General features: G+C 39.7%; 1 protein-coding gene across 1 annotated transcript in view; it reads right to left on the minus strand.

Annotated features, from left to right (window-relative positions):
• The window catches only part of nkd1 (NKD inhibitor of WNT signaling pathway 1), a 132,833-nt gene extending 121,460 nt beyond the window's left edge, over window positions 1–11,373 (minus strand). Inside the window, exons 1-3 of the mRNA XM_061964556.2 lie at window positions 11,159–11,373; window positions 11,030–11,062; window positions 10,775–10,878 (exon numbers count right to left, since the gene is read on the minus strand). Coding sequence (XP_061820540.2) covers window positions 10,775–10,878; window positions 11,030–11,062; window positions 11,159–11,183 — 162 coding nt within the window. The 5' untranslated portion in view covers window positions 11,184–11,373. The remainder of the gene's footprint in view (window positions 1–10,774; window positions 10,879–11,029; window positions 11,063–11,158) is intronic.
• Window positions 11,374–25,992: the final 14,619 nt, after the last annotated feature.

Genomic DNA, 25,992 nt, shown 5'->3' on the forward strand with positions numbered 1-25,992 from the left:
TCCTTCTTTATTATGCATTTTCGGCCGGTGCGACTTATACTCCAAAAAAATGGGATATCTGCACCTTATTGCTCTTTTATCCTGCACTACAATGAGCTAATGCAACGACATTTCGTTCTTTTCTGTACTGTAAAGTTCAAATTTGAATGACAATAAAAGGAAGTCTAAGTCTAAAACAATGCTCACAACACGACAGGTAATCTTGGCGCTACTGTATCACCGCGACAATCAAGTTGGCCAACTTTTGCCAGAACCACTTTTTGATGGATTTCTTCTTCAACTCCTGCCTCATCAATAACACATCTCCACATTGATAAAGCTTTGATGCGAGTGGTATGAAACGCCGAGATGTGGCAGGACTCGACGTGCCACTTAGTGCTAACAAGACTGCTCTCAGCTGCTGCCTGGGCAATGCTAAATGGAGAAGAACTTCATCTTCATGAGCGATGAGGAATGACAACGAAGGACACGCAATGCCAACAACACGGAATGCTAACACGGTGAATGATCGTAGTTGCGACTGTCAAGTTGACAGACTTTTGGCAGAACAACTTACACTTTTCAGCACATGGAAGCCCAGTTCTAATTTAGAGGAATTACCGTATTTTCCGCACCATTAGCCGCACCTAAAAACCACAAATTTACTCAAAAGCTGACAGTGCGGCTTTTAACCCGGTGCGCTTTATATATGGATAAATATTAAGATTCATTTTCATAAAGTTTCGTTCTCGCAACTTCGGTAAACAGCCGCCATCTTTTTTCCCGGTAGAACAGGAAGCGCTTCTTCTTCTACGCAAGCAACCGCCAAGGTAAGCACCCGCCCCCATAGAACAGGAAGCGCTTCTTCTTGTACTGTAAGCAACCACCCGCCCCCGGAAGAAGAAGAAGCGCGGTGCATGCTGGGATATGTGACGTTTCATTTCCATTTGTGTGTTTATGTAAAGACCCCAAAATGGCTCCTATTAAGTGTGTTGTCTGTCTAATTATAAATAATGCAGACGAGGCGTGTTAACTGAGTTCTCAACGTTTACTCACAGCGTGCTCATAACCACATTCTAACTGCCAGCACATACAACAACGCTTCTCAGGGCTACCGCGCATGCTCGTAACTATCGTTGCATGCTGGGTAAGTGTAGTTGTTATATTTGCTAGCTCATAACATCACATTAAGAGACACGCTTACGCGCTTAATTCAATACTCGCCGTCATTCCGGGTGGATTGACAAAAGACCTCCAGCCGCTAGATATTGGTGTCAACAGGGCATTCGAAGCTAGACTGCTAACTGCGTGGGAACAGTGGATGACGAAGAAGCGCGCGGTGCATGCTGGGATATGTGACGTTTCATTTCCATTTGTGTGTTTATGTAAAGACCCCAAAATGGCTCCTATTAAGTGTGTTGTCTGTCTAATTATAAATAATGCAGACGAGGCGTGTTAACTGAGTTCTCAACGTTTACTCACAGCGTGCTCATAACCACATTCTAACTGCCAGCATACAACAACGCTTCTCAGGGCTACCGCGCATGCTCGTCACTATCGTTGCATGCTGGGTAGTGTAGTTGTTATATTTGCTAGCTCATAACATCACATTAAGAGACACGCTTACGCGCTTAATTCAATACTCGCCGTAATTCCGGGTGGATTGACAAAAGACCTCCAGCCGCTAGATATTGGTGTCAACAGGGCATTCGAAGCTAGACTGCTAACTGCGTGGGAACAGTGGATGACAGAAGGCGAACACACCTTCACTAAGACAGGGAGGCAGCGCCAGACGACGCCAACATCTGCCAGTGGATCGTAAATGCCTGGGCAGATATTTCGGTCACAACTGTGGTCCGAGCTTTCCGGATGGCAGGATTCACAGAACTGCTGGACAACAGTGACACTGACTCCGATGACTTCGACGAGACGGAACCGGCCATTTTGGATCCCACATTTGCCCAACTTTTCACTTCGGACACCGAAGACGAAGGATTTACGAATGAAGAATAACTTCAGAAAGTGAGCGCTATGTTTATTTTGTGTGTTGTGACATTAACGTTCGAGCAACATTATGTTGCTATTGCTCTGCACTATTTTGAATTTTACTATGTTTGTGATTGCACATTTGCGTACATTTTGGGAGTGAACAGAGTTGTTAGAACGCTGGTTTTTAATATATTATTAAAGTTTGACTGACCTATCTGACTGTTTTTTTGACATTCCCTTTAGCGCAGCGTAGGCGCGGCTTATAGTCCGGGGCGGCTTATAGGTGGACAAAGTTTTGAAATATGCCATTCATTGAAGGTGCGGCTAATAACCCGGGGCGGCTTATAGTGCGGAAAATACGGTACTCATTATTTCCACGTCATAGCCGTGTTGTAGTGGCCGGGGGACGGCCATTGAAATGACGCTCCGGGCAACTTGTGGGTATGAAAGTGTACCGAATCTGGTATTTTTTTGCCACCGAACGAATCCAGCCGGTTTTACTCGGCACCGATTCACGTAAATCCAACGGTGTCATGTTTCGGTACCTTGGTTCCGCCTGACCTCAAGCCCGGTTGCTTTCACATTCAGCACTTAGCGATCACTCCAGCAGCACTGGGAGCAGACTCAGCCAAACTACCACAATGTAATGTTGCAATTGTCAATGCCAACAAAGCAATACACTCAAAACCATTCCAACTTCAGTCAAGTGAGGTTTTACTTTTACAAAAATGCACTAGTTTGATGCTAATATACATTTATTTTGCTATCCACATGCTACATGGCGATTTCAACAACTCAAATTTTTAGATGTCCGATAATATAGGACTGCCGATATTATCGGCCGATAAATGCTTTAAAATGTAATATCGAAAATTAGCGGTATCGGTTTCAAAAAGTATTAAAGCTGCAAGCAGCGTTGGTCGGGCCCGCGTATTTGGCAGGTGCTAGTCCTAAGTGTCCCAATACTTTTGTCTACTTGTAGTCTGAAGTGTCCCAAGACTTTTGTCTAGTGTACCTACCTTGTCTGCATTGTGTGGGCACGTTGGTGCTTCCTGCTTCTAAGCAGCCATCTTAAAAAAACAGCACCGCAGGAGCATCAGTGCAGCGGGTCTTTGAAGGGTCATAAAATCAAAACCGGAGCAGGTATCACAACTCTTTCACCAACTTTTAATCAGAAGGGTTCAATCTCTCTCCTGTGTTAGTTTGAAGCCGAAACAACAAACGCGCTCAGAGGAGATAATGTTTGAAGAAAGGTGACGGGTTTTTAAAAAAAATGTTGTGTTGAAGGGGGAATAGCAAACTTCCTGTTAATTTTTGCTGGGGGTTGTCAGTTTATGAAATGTAGGTCTAAGTGAGACCTACATAGAGGTTTTTGTGTCATGTCTCTCCGACCTTCCCAGTGGGAGTTACAGGCAGTTTTGTAATATTTTTCTTCCGAGGAGCAGTTTTTTCTCCGTTTAATTCAAAAATTGCTGTAGAGCGCAATTTTTGAATTTGGGGTTAGGTTTTTTTATTAGATCACAGTTTTTGCCAGTCCTGATGTGTGTGTTCAGTTCGGTGAGTTTTGAAGCATGTTAAGGGGGTCAAATTACAGCGCAAAGAGGCAATAGTGACTGTTTTTAGTACTTTTTTGTCTTGAAGGGGGAATTGCCAAATTCCTGTTGATTTTAGCCCGAGGATGTACAATTATGAGAAGTAGGTCTAAGTCAGACCTACATAGAGGATTTTGTTTCATGTTTTTCCGACCTTCCTAGTGGGAGTTACAGGCAGTCTAGTTTTTTTTTCTTCCTAGGGGGCGCTAGAGCGCAATTTTGAGTTTTGAGGTTTGGTTTTTTGATAAAAAATTTTGCCGTAAATTACTGATGTGTGTGTAAAATTTGGTGAGTTTTGAAGCATGTTAAGGGGGTGAAAGTAGTGCGCAAAGCTGCGGAAGAATAATAATAATAATAATAATAATAAAACCTTAGAAATTCAATAGGTCCTTATGTCCCATTGCATAAGGACTCCCTGTGGGAGTCCTTTTGCAATGGGCCATTGCGGGCCCTAATAATAATAATAATAATAAAACCTTAGAAATTCAATAGGTCCTTATGTCCCATTGCATAAGGACTCCCACAGGGAGTCCTTATGCAATGGGACATTGCGGGCCCTAAAAATGTATTACTTTTTAAAACACAGCTGTACGGAGAGGTACACGGACGTAGGGAGAAGTACAGAGCAGTTGCGTCTCCAAGTCATACTTGCCAACCCTCCCGATTATCCCAGGAGACTCCCAAATTTCAGTGCCCCTCTCGAAAATCTCCCGGGGCAACCATTCTCCCGAATTTCTCCCAGACATCAATATTGGAGGCGTGCCGTAATGGCACTGCCTTTGCGTGCCGGCCCAATCACATAATATCTACAGCTTTTCACACACACACACACACACACACACACACACACACACACACACACACACACACACACACACACACACACACTAGTGAATGCAATGTATACTTGGTCAACAGCCATACAGGTCACACTGAGGGTGGCCGTATAAACAACTTTAACACTGTTACAAATATGCGCCACACTGTGAACCCACACCAAACAAGAATGACAAACACATTTCGGGAGAACATCCGCACCGTAACACAACATAAACACAACAGAACAAATACCCAGAACCCCTTGCAGCACTAACTCTTCCGGGACGCTACAATATACACCCTCCCCCCCCCAAACCCGCCCACCTCAAGCTCTCTCAGGATGTCCCAAATTCCAAGCTGCTGTTTTGAGGCATGTTAAAAAAAATTATGCACTTTGTGACTTCAATAATAAATATGGCAGTGCCATGTTGGCATTTTTTTCCATAACTTGAGTTGATTTATTTTGGAAAACCTTGTTACATTGTTTAATGCATTCAGCGGGGCATCACAAGAAATTAGGCATAATAATGTGTTAATTATACGACTGTATATATCGGTATCGGTTGATATCGGAATCGGTAATTAAGAGTTGGACAATATCGGAATATCGGATATCGGCAAAAAAGCCATTATCGGACATCTCTAACTCTGTTAAAGAAAACTACAACTTCGATACATGTTCCAATCAAATGGCTGGTGTGTAGGCACAACAACAAAAAAACAATGCACCATTAACTGTACACCATTGCTTTCGAACGTTTTGGACTTGCAACTTACTGTCACACCAACATAATCATAAATGTAATAATGAAACGAGATAACAATTGGACAGCAGTTGTCATAATTTTTATAAAAATGTCATTTTTTATCAAAAACTAATTGCATTATCACACATAAAAGTACTGAAAATGTAGATTCTCACGTACGAGACATTGGTATTGTATCGTTTCGAATGTGAACAGGATGCAGTCTACCTGTGAATACTGTCATTTACAGTATTTATGGGTGTTATTGTATGTTCAGAAGGCTCTTATATTGTTAGAAAATAACTAATTAAGACGGTCATAAACAATTTGCACGCTCTAAAATATATCATTCGTTGACAATACTTCTGCTTTGCGGGAATTTGTTTACCACATTCAAGCCTGGAATCAATTAGCCACAATATAAGAGTGACGTCTGTAATCGTTAAAGTATCTTCGATTTGGTCTGGTTTTTTTGGGGGGTTGTTGGCTCTATCCGGAAAAACGTTCACATTTTAGGTCTTTTAAAATGCATGCAAAATTTCAACAATTGACCGTGTAGCTTTTCAACTAAAAAAAATAAATCACTGTAAACAATCAGCAAATGTTGCAAGTCTGTCTGCATTGGATGTCTTTAGACCTGTGTTTTTCAACTAGTGTGCCGTGAGATACAGTCTGGTGTGCCGTGGGAGATTATGTCATTTCACCCAATTGGGTTAAAAATATTTTTTGCAAACCAGTAATTATAATACACAAATAATGTGCCGTTGTTGAGTGTCTGTGCTGTCTGGAGCTCGGCAGAGTAACCGTGTAATACTCTTCCATATCAGTAGGTGGCAGAAGGTAGCCAATTGCTTTGTCGTGATCACAATATGCAGACGACAGCGGGAGGCAGCGTGCAGGTCAAAAAGGTATCTAATGCTTAAACCAAAAATAAACAGGAGGCGAGTGCCGCTAAGAAAAGGCATTGAAGCTTAGGGAAGGCTATGCAGAACGAAACTAAAACTGACTGGCTGCAAAGTAAACAAAAACAGAATGCTGGACGACAGCAAAGACTTACAACGTGACAATCAACAATGTCTACACAAAGAAGGATAAAAACAACTGAAATAGTCTTGATTACTAAAACAAAGCAGGTGCGGGGAATAGCGCTCAGGGAAGAAATGAAACTGCTGCAGGAAAATACCAACAAAATAGGAAAAGCCACCAAAATCGCAGCACAAGACAAGAACTAAAACACTACACACAGGAAAACATCACGGCGTGATGTGACAGGTCGTGACAGTAGACCTACTTTGAGACAAGAGCTATAGTGATGCATGCTTAGTTATTATGGTTTGAATTAATATTCAATAATTGCTAGAACAACTTTTTATTGTCTGCTGAGTTTAATTTTGTATTGTTTTCTGCCGGTGGTGTGCCTCTGCATTTTTTTCAATGAAAAAAAGGTTGAAAAACACTGCATTAGACCAGTGTTTTTTAAACACTGTGGCCGCAGGATACAGTCTGGTGTGCCGTGGAAGATGATCTAATTTCACCTATTTGGGTTAACAATATTTTTTGCAAACCAGTAATTATGGTCTGCAAATGATGTGTTGTTGTTGAGTGTCGGTGCTGTCTAGAGCTCGGCAGAGTAACCGTGTAATACTCTTCCATATCAGTAGGTGGCAGCAGGTAGCTAATTGCTTCGTAGATGTCGGAAACAGCGAGTGGCAGTGTGCAGGTAAAAAGGTGTCTAATGCTTAAACCAAAAATAAACAAAAAGGTGAGTGCCCCTAAGAAAAGGCATTGAAGCTTAGAGGAGGCTATGCAGAACCAAACTAAGACTGAACTGGCTATAAAGTAAACAAAAACAGAATGCTAGACGACAGCAAAGACTTACTGTGGAGCAAAGACGGCATCCACAATGTACATCCGAATATGACATGACAATCAACAATGTCCCCACAAAGAACTATAAAAACAACTGAAATATCCTTGATTGCTAAAACAAAGTAGATGGGGGAAATATTGCTCAAAGGAAGACATGAAACTGCTAAAGGAAAATACCAAAAAAAAAAAAAAAAAAAGAGAAAAAGCCACCAAAATAGGAGCGCAAGACAAGAACTAAAACATTACACTCAGGAAAACAGCAAAAAAAACTCCAAATAAGTCACGGCGTGATGTGACAGGTGGTGACAGTACACCTACTTTGAGACAAGAGCTATAGTGATGCATGCTTGGTTATGGTTTAAAGTCATATCCAACAATTGCGACGACAACTTTTTACTGTCAACTGAGTTTCGTTTTTTAATGATTCCTGCCGGTGGTGTGCCTCCGGATTTTTTCAACGCAAAAAAATGTGCCTTGGCTCAAAAAAAGGTTGAAAAACACTGCATTAGACTGTGCATGTGTACCTAATGATGTGAAGCTTCAAAAAGGTGTCTAATGCTTAAACCACAAATAAACAAAAGGTGAGTGCCCCTAAGAAAAGGCATTGAAGCTTAGGGGAGGCTATGCAGAACCAAACTAAGACTGAACTGGCTACAAAGTAAACAAAAACAGAATGCTGGACGACAGCAAAGACTTACTGTGGAGCAAAGACGCCGTTAACAATGTACATCCGAACATGACATGACAGTCCACAAAGTCCCCACAAAGAACTATAAAAACAACTGAAATATCCTTGATTGCTAAAACAAAGTAGATGTGGGAAATATCGCTCAAAAGCAAGACATGAAACTGCTACAGGAAAATACCAAAAAAAAAAGAAAAAGCCACCAAAATAGGAGCGCAAGACAAGAACTAAAACACTATACTCAGAAAAACAGCAAAAAATTCAAAATAAGTCACGGCGTGATGTGACAGGTGGTGACAGCACACCTACTTTGAAACAAGAGCTGTATTGGTTATAGTTTAAAATCATATCAAACAATTGCGACGACGACTTTTTACTGTCAACTGAGTTTCGTTTTTTAATGATTCCTGCCGATGGTGTGCCTCTGGATTTTTTCAATGCAAAAAAATTTGCCTTGGCTCGAAAAAGGTTGTAAAACACTGCATTAGACTGTGCAGGTGTACCTAATGATGTGATGCTCCAAAAAGGTGTCTAATGCTTAAACCAAAAACAAACAAAAAGGTGAGTGCCCCTAATAAAAATGCATTGAAGCTTAGAGGAGGCTATGCAGAACCAAACAAAGACTGAACTGGCTACATAGTAAACAAAAACAGAATGCTGGACGACAGCAAAAACTTACTGTGGAGCAAAGACGGTGTTAACAATGTACATCCGAACATGACATGACAGTCAACAATGTCCCCACAAAGAACTATAAAAACAACTGAAATATCCTTGATTTCTAAAACAAAGTAGATGAAGGTCAAAGGAAGACATGAAATTGCTACAGGAAAATACCAAAAAAAAAACAGAAAAAGCCACCAAAATAGGAGCGCAAGACAAGAACTAAAACACTACACTCAGGAAAACAGCAAAAAACTCAAAATAAGTCACGACGTGATGTGACAAGTGGTGACAGTACACCTACTTTGAGACAAGAGCTGTATTGGTTATAGTTTAAAATCATATCCAACAATTGCGACGACGACTTTTTACTGTCAACTGAGTTTAGTTTTTTAATGATTCCTGCCGGTGGTGTGCCTCTGGATTTTTTCAACGCAAAAAAATGTGCCTTGGCTCAAAAAAAGGTTGTAAAACACTGCATTAGACTGTGCATGTGTACCTAATGATGTGAAGCTTCAAAAGGTCTCTAATGCTTAAACCAAAAATAAACAAAAAGGTGAGTGCCTCTAAGAAAAATGCATTGAAGCTTAGAGGAGGCTATGCAGAACCAAACGAAGACTGAACTGGCTACAAAGTAAATAAAAACAGAATACTGGACGACAGCAAAGACTTACTGTGGAGCCAAGACGGCATCCACAATGTACATCTGAACATGATATGGCAATCAACAATGTCCCCACAAAGAAGGATTAAAAACAACTGCTAAAGGAAAATACCAAAAAAAAAGACAAAAAGCCACCAAAATAGGAGCGCAAGACAAGAACTAAAACACTACACTCAGGAAAACAGCAAAAAACTCAAAATAAGTCAAGGCATAATGTGACAGGTCGTGACAGTACACCTACTTTGAGACAAGAGCTATAGTGATGCATGCTTGGTTATGGTTTAAAGTCATATCCAGCAATTGCGACGACGACTTTTTACTGTCAACTGAGTTTCGTTTTTTTTAATGATTCCTGCCGGTGGTGTGCCTCTGGATTTTTTCAATGCAAAAAAATTTGCCTTGGCTCGAAAAAGGTTGTAAAACACTGCATTAGACTGTGCATGTGTACCTAATGATGTGAAGCTTCAAAAGGTATCTAATGCTTAAACCAAAAATAAACAAAAAGGTGAGGTGAGACTGAACTGGCTACAAAGTAAACAAAAACCGAATGCTGGACGACAGCAAAGACTAACTGTGGAGCAAAGACGGCGTTATCAATGTACATCCGAACATGACATGACAGTCAACAATGTCCCCACAAAGAACTATAAAAACAACTGAAATATCCTTGATTTCTAAAACAAAGTAGATGAAGGTCAAAGGAAGACATGAAATTGCTACAGGAAAATACCAAAAAAAAAGAGAAAAAGCCACCAAAATAGGAGCGCAAGACAAGAAGTAAAACACTACACTCAGGAAAACAGCAAAAAACTCAAAATAAGTCACGACGTGATGTGACAGGTGGTGACAGTACACCTACTTTGAGACAAGAGCTGTATTGGTTATAGTTTAAAATCATATCCAACAATTGCGACAACGACTTTTTACTGTCAACTGAGTTTCGTTTTTTAATGATTCCTGCCGATGGTGTGCCTCTGGATTTTTTCAATGCAAAAAAATTTGCCTTGGCTCGAAAAAGGTTGTAAAACACTGCATTGACTGTGCAGGTGTACCTAATGATGTGAACCAAAAACAAACAAAAAGGTGAGTGCCCCTAATAAAAATGCATTGAAGCTTAGAGGAGGCTATGCAGAACCAAACAAAGACTGAACTGGCTACATAGTAAACAAAAACAGAATGCTGGACGACAGCAAAGACTTACTGTGGAGCAAAGACGGCGTTAACAATGTACATCCGAACATGACATGACAGTCAACAATGTCCCCACAAAGAACTATAAAAACAACTGAAATATCCTTGATTTCTAAAACAAAGTAGATGAAGGTCAAAGGAAGACATGGAAAATACCAAAAAAAAACAGAAAAAGCCACCAAAATAGGAGCGCAAGACAAGAAGTAAAACACTACACTCAGGAAAACAGCAAAAAACTCAAAATAAGTCACGACGTGATGTGACAAGTGGTGACAGTACACCTACTTTGAGACAAGAGCTGTATTGGTTATAGTTTAAAATCATATCCAACAATTGCGACGACGACTTTTTACTGTTAACTGAGTTTCGTTTTTTAATGATTTTTTCAACGCCTTGGTTTGAAAAAGGTTGAAAAACACTGCATTAGACTGTGCATGTGTACCTAATGATGTGGCCGACGCTGCCCATCCCCAAAAGCACGACTTTTGCGACGCCTTGTCGCTCACTTTGTGACAAAAAAAAAAGCGTTGATGCACAAAGAAAAAAGGCTGCAGGAGACACATGATTAGGGACTCACCCTGGTGTCCATGGCACACTTGGACTTTAGGTGACAGTCCTGCTTCACCAGCCAGTCGTCCAGTCCCTTCCGAGCCAAACAGGCATTGACTACAAAGCTGCCGCCTGCAACAACAAAAAAAAAGTTTTTTATTGTAGTTGGATATTTTTAATGGAGGTAAGGTGCTTGTCCATGCACATGTAGTCCACAAGCAACCCCCCCTTTTTCCCCTCTTTGGAGCCCCTACAAAGTGCTTCCCTTAAAAAGTACTCTTACCTTCCGGGCTCTCCCTCGCTTTGCAAATAGTGGCTTTAAAAAAAAGGACAAGAAAGAAGACACAATGAACAACTGCGGGAACCATAATACAAAAAATAACATTATATCAAAAACAAACAAAAAGCTCACCATGTTTCGAGTGCAGTTTACCCATCTCTTGGCATCGGCGCACACCATGAGACGAGTAGTAGTCCAAAGGGAAAACGAGCGCAAAAAGGCGACAAACAAAGAAAGGAGATTGAGGGGTGGATATATCCGTAAAGAGTCCGGCGAGAGGAGCGAGGAAAGCGGGTAGAAGCAAACACGTCCGCACGGCTGGAGAGCCAACGAGCCTCTGGTCTCGTTCGGGTGTGATCATGCTCGCGCCTCTCGTACAACAGGCGGTGAAGACTTCCGGTTTGGTTCCTTTCGGAATAAGACTACTTCCGGTAAAATAAACTGTAGTTTTGATCATATTACGCCTATACTGGCTCACCTGCACTGGCTTCCTGTGCACTTAAGAAGTGACTTTAAGGTTTTACTACATACGTATAAAATACTACACGGTCTAGCTCCGTCCTATCTTGTCGATTGCATTGTACCATATGTCCCGGCAAGAAATCTGCGTTCAAAGAACTCCGGCTTATTAGTGATTCCCAGAGCCCAAAAAAAGTCTGCGGGCTATAGAGCGTTTTCTATTGGGGCTCCAGTACTATGGAATGCCCTCCCGGTAACAATTAGAGATGCTACCTCAGTAGAAGCATTTAAGTCCCATCTTAAAACTCATTTGTATACTCTAGCCTTTAAATAGCCCCCCTGTTAGACCAGTTGATCTGCCGTTTCTTTTCTTTTCTCCTCTGCTCCCCTTTTCCTTGAGGGGGGGGGCACAGGTCCGGTGGCCATGGATGAAGTGCTGGCTGTCCAGAGTCGGGACCCGGGGTGGACCGCTCGCCTGTGCATCGGCTGGGAACATCTCTACGCTGCTGACCCGTCTCCGCTCGGGATGGTGTCCTGCTGGCCCCACTATGGACTGGACTCTTACTATTATGTTGGATCCACTATGGACTGGACTCTCACAATATTATGTCAGACCCACTCGACATCCATTGCTTTCGGTCTCCCCTAGAGGGGGGGGGGGGGGTTACCCACATATGCGGTCCTCTCCAAGGTTTCTCATAGTCATTCACATCGACGTCCCACTGGGGTGAGTTTTTCCTTGCCCGTATGTGGGCTTTGTACCGAGGATGTCGTTGTGGCTTGTGCAGCCCTTTGAGACACTTGTGATTTAGGGCTATATAAATAAAGATTGATTGATTACAGATTTAATTTTTTGTTTTTTTCCACTCAAAGTTTTGCATACTGCAAAAAAAATAAAAACAATACAAGAATGTTAAAGAAAATTGTATAAAAAAGGCTAAAACCTACTCATGAGTAGAGGTGCACAACAAAAAATCGATTCACTACCGAATGGTGATTCTCATTCCACTCGATTCTAATTTGATTCATAATTTTTATTTTTTTTTAATTTTTGATTATTATTTTTTCAATCTGTCCTTTCTAGTCCATCCATCAATCCATTTACTACCGCTTGTTACTCTTAAAGTTTCTTAGCCGCTCATGCAAATCATATTGTCTAAAAATGCATTTTCCCATTGATAACATAACAGCTCTTTCAGCTCTTTATATGTATCCATCCATCCATTTTCTACCGCTTATACACATATATATATATATATATATATATATATATATATATATATATATATATATATATATATATATATATATATATATATATATCCATCCATCCATCCATCCATCCATTTTTTACCGCTTATTCCTTCCGGGGTTGCGGGGATATGTGTATGTATATATATATATATATATATATATATATATATATATATATATATATATATATATATATATATACATAGTCAAGGTTTCTGTGGTTTATCCGTTGTACAGTGCTCAATACCGGGGTAGAGTGGAATATACGTTATGTCAGTAAAAAATACAGAGGCGATTTCATCCCTATAAAATCCCCTGAAGAGCAGGGAAACCTGCGAAACAGGCTTATAGGGATGAAATAGCTTCTGTGTTTTTTCCTGACCTAACGTGTATATATATATATATATATATATATATATATATATATATATATATATATATATATATATATATATATATATATATATAACCCGGCCCCTGGCCAAATTTTTTTAACCCAATGCGGCCCCCATGTCAAAAAGTTTGATGACTGATGGATTTTTCAACTTAAAAAAAAAAAAAAATGTTGTATTTCAACTTTACTAATAGAATAACATGCTTTAATAAAGCAACATTATTATAATGCAAGCCCGTTTGAATTCTTCCCATGTAACTATGGAGAGAAATTGTAATGCAATCAAACAAAAACAATATTTGCAAACATTATCTTGCTCTTATTCACCTTCTTTGTACATCATTTTATTGATATTAAGCTAATGTTTGGTAAACCAGAAGAGTAATGTTACACTCGACCCACATTCTTTTGTTAATTATGGAATACTTTACAAGCATTTATTAAAAACAGGTCACAGGTAAATATTACAGCGTTGGTCTCACGCCCGTAAAAAAAAGATGTCGATTACGTAGGTAAGCACCACAGGCGGGGCCTCCACATGAAAGATAAGTAACCCCCCGATGAATGATTTTTCACTCTCATTATAGCAAATAAGTCCAATAGGTCAACAAGTGTTCACGAGGGTGGGAGCAAGTCCAAGGAAGAAGAGGTTATGAAGTTATTGATGAGGGGTTTTTTTTGTCAAAGGCATGTGTAGCTAATCATACTTAGTATTTTAAATTAAAAATATTAATATCTGAATTTGACCTTTGTAGCATTTTTTTTTAGCTATTGAAAACAATTAAGATTTACTTGGTGTTACACATTCGGAGACATTATTATTTTGAATGGATTAGACATACCAAAACACACTCGTCTCCAAAACAATAGATAGTGATAGCAGTCAGGCGTATGTTGGGTGTGCTCGCTTAACAAAAGGGGAATTTTATTTGACATTTCTCTGCAAAAATATTCCGAGACCCTTTCTGCTACATCACTGATAAAAAGGTAATAGCAAAGATCCAATGACATCATCTCCCTCACATGTGGTGCAGCGTTAATTCACTTGTCTCAAAACATGCATCAAAATAAATTAAAGTTTGAGTCAAATAGTGTAAAAATGGCTTACGCATAAATACAAACCCCAAAACCAGTGAAGTTGGCACGTTGTGTAATTCGTAAATAAAAACAGAATACAATGATTTGCGAATCCTTTTCAACTTATATTCAATTGAATAGACTGCAAAGACAAGATATTTAATGTTCAAACTGAGAAACTTATTTTTTTGTTGTTGCAAATAATCATTAACTTGGAATTGAATGGCACAGGGGCATGTTCACCACTGTGTTACATGGCCTTTCCTTTTAACAACTCTCAGTAAATGTTTGGGAACTGAGGACACCAATTTTTGAAGCTTTTCAGGTGGAATTCTTTCCCATTCTTGCTTGATGTACAGCTTAAGTTGTTCAACAGTCCGGGGTCTCCCGTTGTGGTATTTTAGGCTTCATAATGCGCCACACATTTTCAATGGGAGACAGGACTGGACTACAGGCAGGCCAGTCTAGTACCCGCACTCTTTTACTATGAAGCCACGCTGTTGTAACACGTGGCTTGGCATTGTCTTGCTGAAATAAGCAGGGGCGTCCATGATAACGTTGCTTGGATGGCAACATAAGTTGCTCCAAAAGCTGTATGTACCTTTTAGCATTAATGGTGCCTTCACAGATGTGTAAGTTACCCATGTCTTGGGCTCTAATACACCCCCATACCATCACAGATGCTGGCTTTTGAATTTGCCCCTATAACAATCTGAATGATTCTTTTCCTATTTGGTCCGGAGGACACGACGTACATAGTCTCCAAAAAACTGACTCGTCAGACCACAGAACACTTTTACACCTTGCATCAATCCATCTTCATACTTGCCAACCCTCACGATTTTCCCGAGAGACTCCCGAATTTCAGTGCCCCTCCCGAAAATCTCCCGATTTCCACCCGGACAACAATATTGGGGGCGTGCCTTAAAGGCACTGCCTTTGGCGTCCTCTACAACCAGTCGTCACGTCCGCTTTTCCTCCATGCAAACAGCGTGCCGGCCCAATCACATAATATATGCGGCTTTTACACACACACAAGTTAATGCAAGGCATACTTGGTCAACAGCCATACAGGTCACACTGAGGGTGGCCGTATAAACAACTTTAACACTGTTACAAATATGCGCCACACCCGCTATTCCTCCATACAAACAGCGTGCCGGCCCAATCACATAATATATGCGGCTTTTACACACACACAAGTTAATGCAATGCATACTTGGTCAACAGCCATACAGGTCACACTGAGGGTGGTCGTATAAACAACTTTAACACTGTTACAAATAAGCGCCACACTGTGAACCCACACCAAACAAGAATGACAAACACATTCCGGGAGAACATCCGCACCGTAACACAACATAAACACAACCGAACATATACCCAGAACCCCTTGCAGCACTAACTTTCCCGGGAAGCTACAATATACACCCCCGCTACCACCAATTCCCACCCCCCCAACCCTGCCTACCTAAATCCCCCCATCTCCCGAATTCGGAGGTCTCAAGGTTGGTAAGTATGTCCATCTTAGATGAGCTCGGGCCCAGCGAAGCCGGCGGCGTTTCTGGGTGTTGTTGATAAATGGCTTTCGCTTTGCATAGTAGAGTTTTAACTTGTACTTACAGATGTAGCGACAAACTGTAGTTACTGACAGTGGTTTTCTGAAGTGTTCCTGAGCCCATGTGGTGATATCCTTTACACACCAATGTCGCTTTTTGATGCAGTACCGCCTGAGGGATCGAAGGTCTGTAATATCATCGCTTACGTGCAGTGATTTCTCCAGATTCTCTGAACCTTTTGATGATATTACGGACCGTAGATGGTGAAATCCCTAAATTCCTTGCAATAGCTGGTTGAGAAATGTTGTTCTTAAACTGTTCGACCATTTGCTCACGCATTTGTTGACAAAGTGGTGACCCTCGCCCCATCCTTGTTTGTGAATGACTGAGCATTTCACGGAAGCTGCTTTTATACCCAATCACCTGTGGGATGTTCCATTTAAGTGTTTGATGAGCATTCCTCAACTTTCTCAGTATTTATTGCCACTTTTCCCAACTTCTTTGTCACGTGTTGCTGGCATCAAATTCTAAAGTTAATGATTATTTGCAAAAAAAACAAAACGTTTATCAGTTTGAACATCAAATATTTTGTCTTTGGAGCATATTCAACTGAATATGGGTTGAAAATGATTTGCAAATCATTGTATTCCGTTTATATTTACATCTAACACAATTTCCCAACTCATATGGAAACGGGGTTTGTAGATGTAATAGCTTTTATAGTCTTGAGTGCTTTTATTTTGAGTCATCGCTAGTGTAGAAACTTTTCAAAAAGGTGCCTCCTTGGGGGACATGTGCGGGTGAGTGACGCCCCCCTTTCCTGCTTCATTGATTACCAATAAATCCCACATAAAATAGTCTTGGTCCAAACGAGCGGATCATCCTTAGTTTCAGTCTCCGGCCTAATAACGCATATTAGCGCTAAACTGCTAGGACCGGCGGGGAGGGAGTCCCAGGGGACGTGGCCCCCGTGGTCAGTGCACATCTGGTCTTTGACATGAAAAGCTTGTGGAAATCTACAGTGTTTTTGGAGAAGATGAAAGGAGGCGCGTGAGTCTTTTGAAGTCTTCGAAAAATATATAATAAAAGACAGACGCCACGGCGGCGGGGAAGAAGCTCGACGTGACCCGCAGACGCTGGCGACGACGTAAAGTGACAAAAGCGTCAAATTGTCCTGAAATCTTTCATTTCTTCCCAACATTTCCCTGAAGCTCGAATCCAAACTATCTGCGTTGATGCGCCTTTGAAAGAGCTAAACAAAAACGTCCCATTTCTGTCACACTGTGTGTATTTCTTCAGCATTTTTTTGGGTTTTTATTTGTACTTACAGCGACAAGAGAAAAAGTTAGCATATGATTTTATCCTCATAGATGATTTACATTTACACTGTTTGCTGTCACGCGTGACATTAGAGCGTGAATTAAACATTAATGGAGGGGTTGGAAATAAAAGATTCAATTAGGAGGAACAACAGCAACAAGACTTTATGTCATGTCTGTGTAATCATGTTTTGTTTTAGTCATGTTTTGTTTAGTTATTGGACTCTTTAGTTTCTGGCTTTTCACTCTCTTGTCTTGTTTCCATGATTACCCATTAGTTTCACCTGTTCCACGTTTGGACTCATTGTGCACTCTTGTTTGTCACCATAGCAACCCATTAGTTTTCACCTGTCACGTCACGCAACTGTTTCACGTTTTGAGTCACGCACCTGTTTTCGTTAATCATGTCTGTAGTATTTAAGTTCATTGTTTTCAGTTTGTCTTTCTGGTGACATCTCACAATTATGCTCTGTACATTCCTGACACTTGTTTTCATGTCCATCCTTCATGCTGCTATTTTTGTCCAAGCCAAGTAAGTTTTTGTTTATTAATGCTATAGTCTTTTGGTTTCATAGTTTGTTCTCCGCCACTGTGCGCACTTTTCGTTTGTACTTTTTTTTGATATATTAAATAAATCATGCACCTACTCAGTGGCCTAGTGGTTAGAGTGTCCGCCCTGAGATCGGTAGGTTGTGAGTTCAAATCCCGGCCGAGTCATACCAAAGACTATAAAAAAAATGGGACCCATTACCTCCCTGCTTGGCACTCAGCATCAAGGGTTGGAATTGGGGGTTAAATCACCAAAACTTCTCCCCTCACCTCCCAGGGGGTGATCAAGGGTGATGGGTCAAATGCAGAGAATAATTTCGCCACACCTAGTGTGTGTGTGACAATCATTGGTACTTTAACTTTAACTTTAACTTTTTACTTACATTCCCGTCTCGCCCGAGCCAACTTTCCGTTGCATCCCGGAAAAGCAAACACCCAGGACCAAGTCATGACACTTTACCTGAAAGACTCCCAGCTGCTGACGTCAGTGTTATCCCAAAAGAGTCCATAAACACAAATGTGCGCTATGATCCATCCAAATCATTTTAAGCTATTTTTCTACATAAATATCTATTTATGAATGTAAGGCCTACATTTTCTAATTGGCTTAATGGTTTACAATTATCAATAAAATCTTGGAGAATGATTAAGAGTACAAAAGCCCTTAAATTGATATATTTTTTAAAAAAACCTTAAATTGATATATTTTTTAAAAAACAACAATTAAAACAATGTTTTTTCTATGTTGATTTAATAAAAAAATAAAAAAATAAAAACTATTAGATATTAATAAGTAATACTAATAATAAAACATGTGAAAAAAGGCATGTTTTCACATGTTTTATTATTAGTATTACAAAAGCCCTTAAATTGATATATTTAAAAAACCAAAACTTAAATTGATATATTTTAAAAAAAAACTATTAAAACAATGTTTTTTCTATGTTGATTTAATAAAAAAATAAAAAGTATTAGATATTAATAAGTAATACTAATAATAAAACATGTGAAAAAAGGCATGTTTTCACATGTTTTATTATTAGTATTACTTATTAATATCTAATACTTTTTATTTTTTTATTTTTTTATTAAATCAACATAGAAAAAACATTGTTTTAATTGTTTTATAAAAAAATATATCTATTTAAGTTTTTTTTTTTTTAAATATATCAATTTAAGGGCTTTTGTAATAATAAATAATAATAATAAAACATGTGAAAAAAGGCATGTTTTCACTTGTTTTATTATTAGTATTATTTATTAATATCCAATACTTTTTTTTAATTTATTTTTTTATCAAATCAACAGAAAAAACACACGATACACTTTCAACTAGTGCATCAACCCCAAAAAGAACCCTCCCTCCCCCATTCACACTCATACACACCCACTCACACAAAAGGGGTTGTTTCTTTCTGCTACCAATATTCTGGTTCCCACAACATCATACTTGCCAACCCTCCCGAATTTTCCCGAAAGTCAGCGCCTCTCCCGAAAACCTCCCGGGACAAATATTCTCCCGAAAATCTCCCGATTTTCAGCCGGAGCTGGAGGCCACGCCCCCTCCAGCTCCATGCGACCTGAGTGAGGACAGCCTTTTTTCATGACGGGAGGACAACAGGGTGACAAGAACTAAATCATCCAGACTACAGATAAATTGTATTATTATGTTTATCTTACCTAAATATATATATATATATATATTAATTAAAAAAAAATTATATTTTTTTTACTATATTTTGCTAAAAACATCAAAATTAATTATGTTTTTATTTGTATTTTTTCTGACTCCTTATTACACTCAGCCATAGAATTATACATTAAAATAAACATATTTGAAATAATTAATTTTAAATGATCATAATAATTATTTTAAAATGACCATATTTAATAATTAAAATAATTGCATGTTTATCAATAACTTTAACATTTTATTAATTACATTTTGAAGCTCTCAGAAGCCAAGTTATGTTATATTCCTTAAGATTTATTTATGCAAGTTTGAAGTATCAATTATCTAAACACAGTTTTGTTTGCATATTTTCAGGATGTAGATATGTATATATATATATATATATATATATATATATATATATATATATATATATATATAATGAAATACTTGACTTGGTGAATTCTAGCTGTCAATATACTCCTCCCCTCTTACAGAGGTGGGTAGAGTAGCCAGAAATTGTACTCAAGTAAGAGTACTGTTACTTTAGAGATTTATTACTCAAGTAAAAGTAAGGAGTAGTCACCCAAATATTTACTTGAGTAAAAGTAAAAAGTATGTTGTGAAAAAACTACTCAAGTACTGAGTAACTGATGAGTAACATACACACACATATCATATATATATATATATATATATATATATATATATATATATATATATATATATATATATATATATATATATATATATATATATATACATACATACATATACATATACATATATATACATACATTGATATATACAGTATATAATTTATATTTATTTATTTTGCCGTTTTTGTTTACATGTTAAAGGTGTTTTAATGAATATACATGCATGTTTAACACATATAGATTCCTTTCTTTCATGTTGACAAGAATATAAGTTGGTGTATTACCTGATTCTGATGACTTGCATTGATTGTAATCAGACCGTAGTGCTGATAGCGTCCACGTTTTCAAATGGAGGAGAAAAAAAGTTCCTCCTTTCTGTCTAATACCACATGAAAGTGGTTGGTTTTTGGCACCTTATTTGTCCAGCTTCCATATTCGTTTTTATACACTTTACAAGAAATACATTGGCGGCAAACTCCGTAGCTTGCTAGCTTGTTTGCGCTGGCTTTCGGAGACTCTTGTTTTGAAAGCGCAGGCGCGATGGAGCGGCACTTTTATTGTGAAGACAGGAACTGTGCAGTCAGTCTTTAGGGTTAGGGTTAGGGTTAGGGTTAGGGTTAGGGTTAGGGTTAGGGTTAGGGTTAGGGTTAGGGTTAGAGGGTTAACCCTAGGGTTAGAGGGTTAACCCTAGGGTTAGAGGGTTAACCCTAACCCTAACCCTAACCCTAACCCTAACCCTAACCCTAACCCTAACCCTAACCCTAACCCTAAAGACTGACTGCACAGTTCCTGTCTTCACAATAAAAGTGCCGCTCCATCGCGCCTGCGCTTTCAAAACAAGAGTCTCCGAAAGCCAGCGCAAACAAGCTAGCAAGCTAGCAAGTTAACCCTCTAACCCTAACCCTAACCCTAACCCTAACCCTAACCCTAAAGACTGACTGCACAGTTCCTGTCTTCACAATAAAAGTGCCGCTCCATCGCGCCTGCGCTTTCAAAACAAGAGTCTCCGAAAGCCAGCGCAAACAAGCTAGCAAGCTAGCAAGTTAACCCTCTAACCCTAACCCTAACCCTAACCCTAACCCTAACCCTAACCCTAACCCTAACCCTAACCCTAACCCTAACCCTAACCCTAAAGACTGACTGCACAGTTCCTGTCTTCACAATAAAAGTGCCGCTCCATCGCGCCTGCGCTTTCAAAACAAGAGTCTCCGAAAGCCAGCGCAAACAAGCTAGCAAGCTAGCAAGTTAACCCTCTAACCCTAACCCTAACCCTAACCCTAACCCTAACCCTAAAGACTGACTGCACAGTTCCTGTCTTCACAATAAAAGTGCCGCTCCATCGCGCCTGCGCTTTCAAAACAAGAGTCTCCGAAAGCCAGCGCAAACAAGCTAGCAAGCTAGCAAGTTAACCCTCTAACCCTAACCCTAACCCTAACCCTAACCCTAACCCTAACCCTAACCCTAACCCACATCGGGAAGCAATCCGACATTTTCTCAAACACATTACAAACACCGAGTCAAATCAGCTCTGTTATTTTCCGTTTTTTCGACTGTTTTCCGTACCTTGGAGACATCATGCCTCGTCGGTGTGTTGTCGGAGGGTGTAACAACACGAACAGTGACGGATTCAAGTTGCACCAGTGGCCCAAAGATGCGAAAGTGGCAAGAAATTGGACGTTTGTTCCGCACACTTTACCGACGAAAGCTATGCTATACGACAGAGATGGCAAGAATGTGTGGATATCCTGCGACACTCAAACCAGATGCATTTCCAACTGGACTGGACAGATCAGCTTTCAGGAAAAGAGAGCGGATGAGGGTATGTCTACAGAATATATCACTTGATAAAACCTGGGCTGTCTGCACTCTCAAAGTGCATGTTGTTGCCAAATGTATTTCATATGCTGTAAACCTAGTTCATAGTTGTTAGTTTCCTTTAATGCCAAACAAACACATACCAATCGTTGGTTAGAAGGCGATCGCCGAATTCGTCCTCGCTTTCTCCCGTGTCGCTGGCTGTCGTGTCGTTTTCGTCGGTTTCGCTTGCATACGGTTCAAACCGATATGGCTCAATAGCTTCAGTTTCTTCTTCAATTTCGTTTTCGCTACCTGCCTCCACACTACAACCATCCGTTTCAATACATGCGTAATCTGTTGAATCGCTTAAGCCGCTGAAATCCGAGTCTGAATCCGAGCTAATGTCGCTATACCTTGCTGTTCTATCCGCCATGTTTGTTTGTGTTGGCTTCACTATGTGACATCACAGGAAAATGGACGGGTGTATATAACGATGGTTAAAATCAGGCACTTTGAAGCTTTTTTTAGGGATATTGCGTGATGGGTAAAATTTTGAAAAAAACTTTGAAAAATAAAATAAGCCACTGGGAACTGATTTTTAATGGTTTTAACCCTTCTGAAATTGTGATAATGTTCCCCTTTAATGTTCGAACTGAGAAACTTAATTTTTTTTGCAAATAATCATTCACTTAGAATTTAATGGCAGCAACACATTGCAAAAAAGTTGGCACAGGGGCTTTTTTACCACTGTGTTACATGGCCTTTCCTTTTTACAACACTCAATAAACGTTTGGGAACTGAGGAGACCAATTTTTGAAGCTTTTCAGGTGGAATTATTTCCCATTCTTGCTTGATGTACAGCTTAGGTTGTTCAACAGTCCGGGGGTCTCCGTTGTGGTATTTTAGGCTTCATATTGCGCCACACATTTTCAATGGGAGACAGGTCTGGACTACAGGCAGGCCAGTCTAGTACCTGCACTCTTTTACTATGAAGCCACGCTGTTGTAACACATAGCTTGGCATTGTCTTGCTGAAATAAGCAGGGGCGTCCATGATAACGTTGCTATGTTGCTCCAAAACCTGTATGTACCTTTCAGCATTAATGGTGCCTTCACAGATGTGTAAGTTACCCATGCCTTGGGCACTAATACGCCCCCATACCATCACAGATGCCGGCTTTTGAACTTTGCGCCTATAACAATCCGGATGGTTCTTTTCCTCTTTGTTACGGAAGACACGACGTCCACAGTTTTCAAAAACAATTTGAAATGTGGACTCGTCAGACCACAGAACACTTTTCCACTTTGTATCAGTCCATCTTAGATGAGCTCAAGCCCAGCGAAGCCGGCGCCGTTTCTGGGTGTTGTTGATAAATGGCTTTGGCTTTGCATAGTAGAGTTTTAACTTGCACTTACAGATGTAGCGACCAACTGTAGTTACTGACAGTGGTTTTCTGAAGTGTTCCTGAGTCCATGTGGTGATATCCTTTACACACTGATGTCGCTTTTTGATGCAGCACCGCCTGAGGGATCGAAGGTCCGTAATATCATCGCTTACGTGCAGTGATTTCTCCAGATTCTCTAAACATTTTGATGATATGATGATAACGTAGGCGGTGAAATCCCTAAATTCCTTGCAATAGCTCGTTGAGAAATGTCGTTCTTAAACTGTTCGACAATTTGCTCACGCATTTGTTCACATAGTGGTGACCCTCGCCCCATAATGTGGGGGGCCACAATGTGGGCCCCAAGTCAAAAGGTTTGAACACCCCAGTATATAAGTATGTGTGTAGATTGTTAGTCATCAACTCATAAAATCCGCAACATTTTGAATCTTCAACAAACAAAAAGAGTCCAGCTGCCTCCACTCAACATTTGTAAAATAATATAAAACTTCACACAAATTTAAAAAAGTGGGTCAATTGCACTGTCATTAAAGAAGTGGGTACACTGTAGGCCAGGGGTGTCAAATTAATTTTAGCTCGGGGGCCGCATGGAGGAAAATCTGTTTAATCTATTAAAATCATGACATTAAAACTAAAAAATAAAGTCAACTTCAGATTGTTTTCTTTGTCTTACTTTGGCGAAAAATAGAACAAACACATTCTGAAAATATTACAATAAAAATATCCCAAAAAAAATACCGTCAGCGGTAAATCAATCAATCAATCAATCTTTATTTATATAGCCCTAAATCACAAGTGTCTCAAAGGGCTGCACAAGCCACAACGACATCCTCGGTACAAAGCCCACATACAGGCAAGGAAAAACTCACCCCAGTGGGACGTCGATGTGAATGACTATGAGAAACCTTGGAGAGGACCGCATATGTGGGTAACCCCCCCCCCCTCTAGGGGAGACCGAAAGCAATGGATGTCGAGTGGGTCTGACATAATATTGTGAGAGTCCAGTCCATAGTGGATCCAACATAATAGTAAGAGTCCAGTCCATAGTGGGGCCAGCAGGACACCATCCCGAGCGGAGACGGGTCAGCAGCGTAGAGATGTTCCCAGCCGATGCACAGGCGAGCGGTCCACCCCGGGTCCCGACTCTGGACAGCCAGCACTTCATCCATGGCCACCGGACCTGTGCCCCCCCCCCCCCCCCCCCCCCCTCAAGGAAAAGGGGAGCAGAGGAGAAAAGAAAAGAAACGGCAGATCAACTGGTCTAACAGGGGGGCTATTTAAAGGCTAGAGTATACAAATGAGTTTTAAGATGGGACTTAAATGCTTCTACTGAGGTAGCATCTCTAATTGTTACCGGGAGGGCATTCCATAGTACTGGAGCCCCAATAGAAAACGCTCTATAGCCCGCAGACTTTTTTTGGGCTCTGGGAATCACTAATAAGCCGGAGTTCTTTGAACGCAGATTTCTTGCCGGGACATATGTAAAGTTTAGATCCATGAAGGAACGAAGAAAGTGAATGAATGTTTATAACTGAATACATTTACATATGCTTTTGTAATATTTTTTTAAATGAATAAAGTTTAAAATAGTTTATGCCAACCTTTTTTCCCCAAACACAATATAGAATGTGAGATATAACAGGATAATGCATACATTTATCATTTGTTTTCAAAACGCTTACAAAAAAAGTGGGACCCCAAACATTTACTGTGGGATTCCATTTTTATGACTCGATGGGGTCCCCGGGATCCCATTTTGAAAATTTCTAGTGCCAACACTGATGGAGTATTGGTGCGTGCAAAACAGCAGCAGGCCAGTTCTAATACTAATCAAATATCATCCCGGGGGCCATAGATAATTCATTCATCAGCTGGGAACATCTCTGCGCTGCTGACCCGTCTCCGCTCGGGATGGTGTCCTGCTGGCCCCACTATGGACTGGACTCTTACTATTATGTTGGATCCACTATGGACTGGACTCTCACAATATTATGTCAGACCCACTCGACATCCATTGCTTTCGGTCTCCCCTAGAGGGGGGGGGTTACCCACATATGCGGTCCTCTCCAAGGTTTCTCATAGTCATTCACATCGAAAAAAGAAATCTTGATTCTTACTCCACAGAACAGCAACAATGCAAAAATATACATTTTTTCTTTCTTTCTTTCTTTCTTTCTTTCTTTCTTTCTTTCTTTCTTTCTTTCTTTCTTTCTTTTCTTTAGTTTATTTCGAACACTCAGCTGTTACATCAATTAAAAGGACCAATACAATGTTGTCCATTTAAAAGAAAGGAAAGGCAAAATGCTAAAAAAAAAAAAAAAAAAACCTTTTTTATGTTTTAAAAAAACGTTAAAATAGCAACAATGAAAACAAAACACAAAACCTAACTTCTTCTAAAAGAAAGAATCATGTTGTGATGTTTAAAAATCTGCACACTGATTGATTTATTGATTCACTTTTGGCTGTTTTAGCACTCTAATAGATTTTTAATTGACTTGGTGGACAATGTTTAAACACCCCTCATCTAAAATATTAGAAGCTCTCAAAATAAAAATAAAATACACCTAAAATATAAACAAAGTTTAGTTAGTTAATTAAAAATAAAATAATACTAACTTTTGAATTAATTTTAAAAATTACAACTACAATAAACACTGTCACATGTGTACGGAACATTAATATTCATTATTTAATTAAAAAGAAAATATTACTGACCTATTGATTAATTAGAAAAATGAACTCTGTTAAATGTGTCACTGATCATTAATAATAATTAAATAATACAATTAATATTAATATTAATTAAGAAAAAAAATGATAAC

Source organism: Nerophis lumbriciformis, linkage group LG06, assembly GCF_033978685.3.
Source record: "Nerophis lumbriciformis linkage group LG06, RoL_Nlum_v2.1, whole genome shotgun sequence".
NCBI lineage: Eukaryota > Metazoa > Chordata > Actinopteri > Syngnathiformes > Syngnathidae > Nerophis > Nerophis lumbriciformis.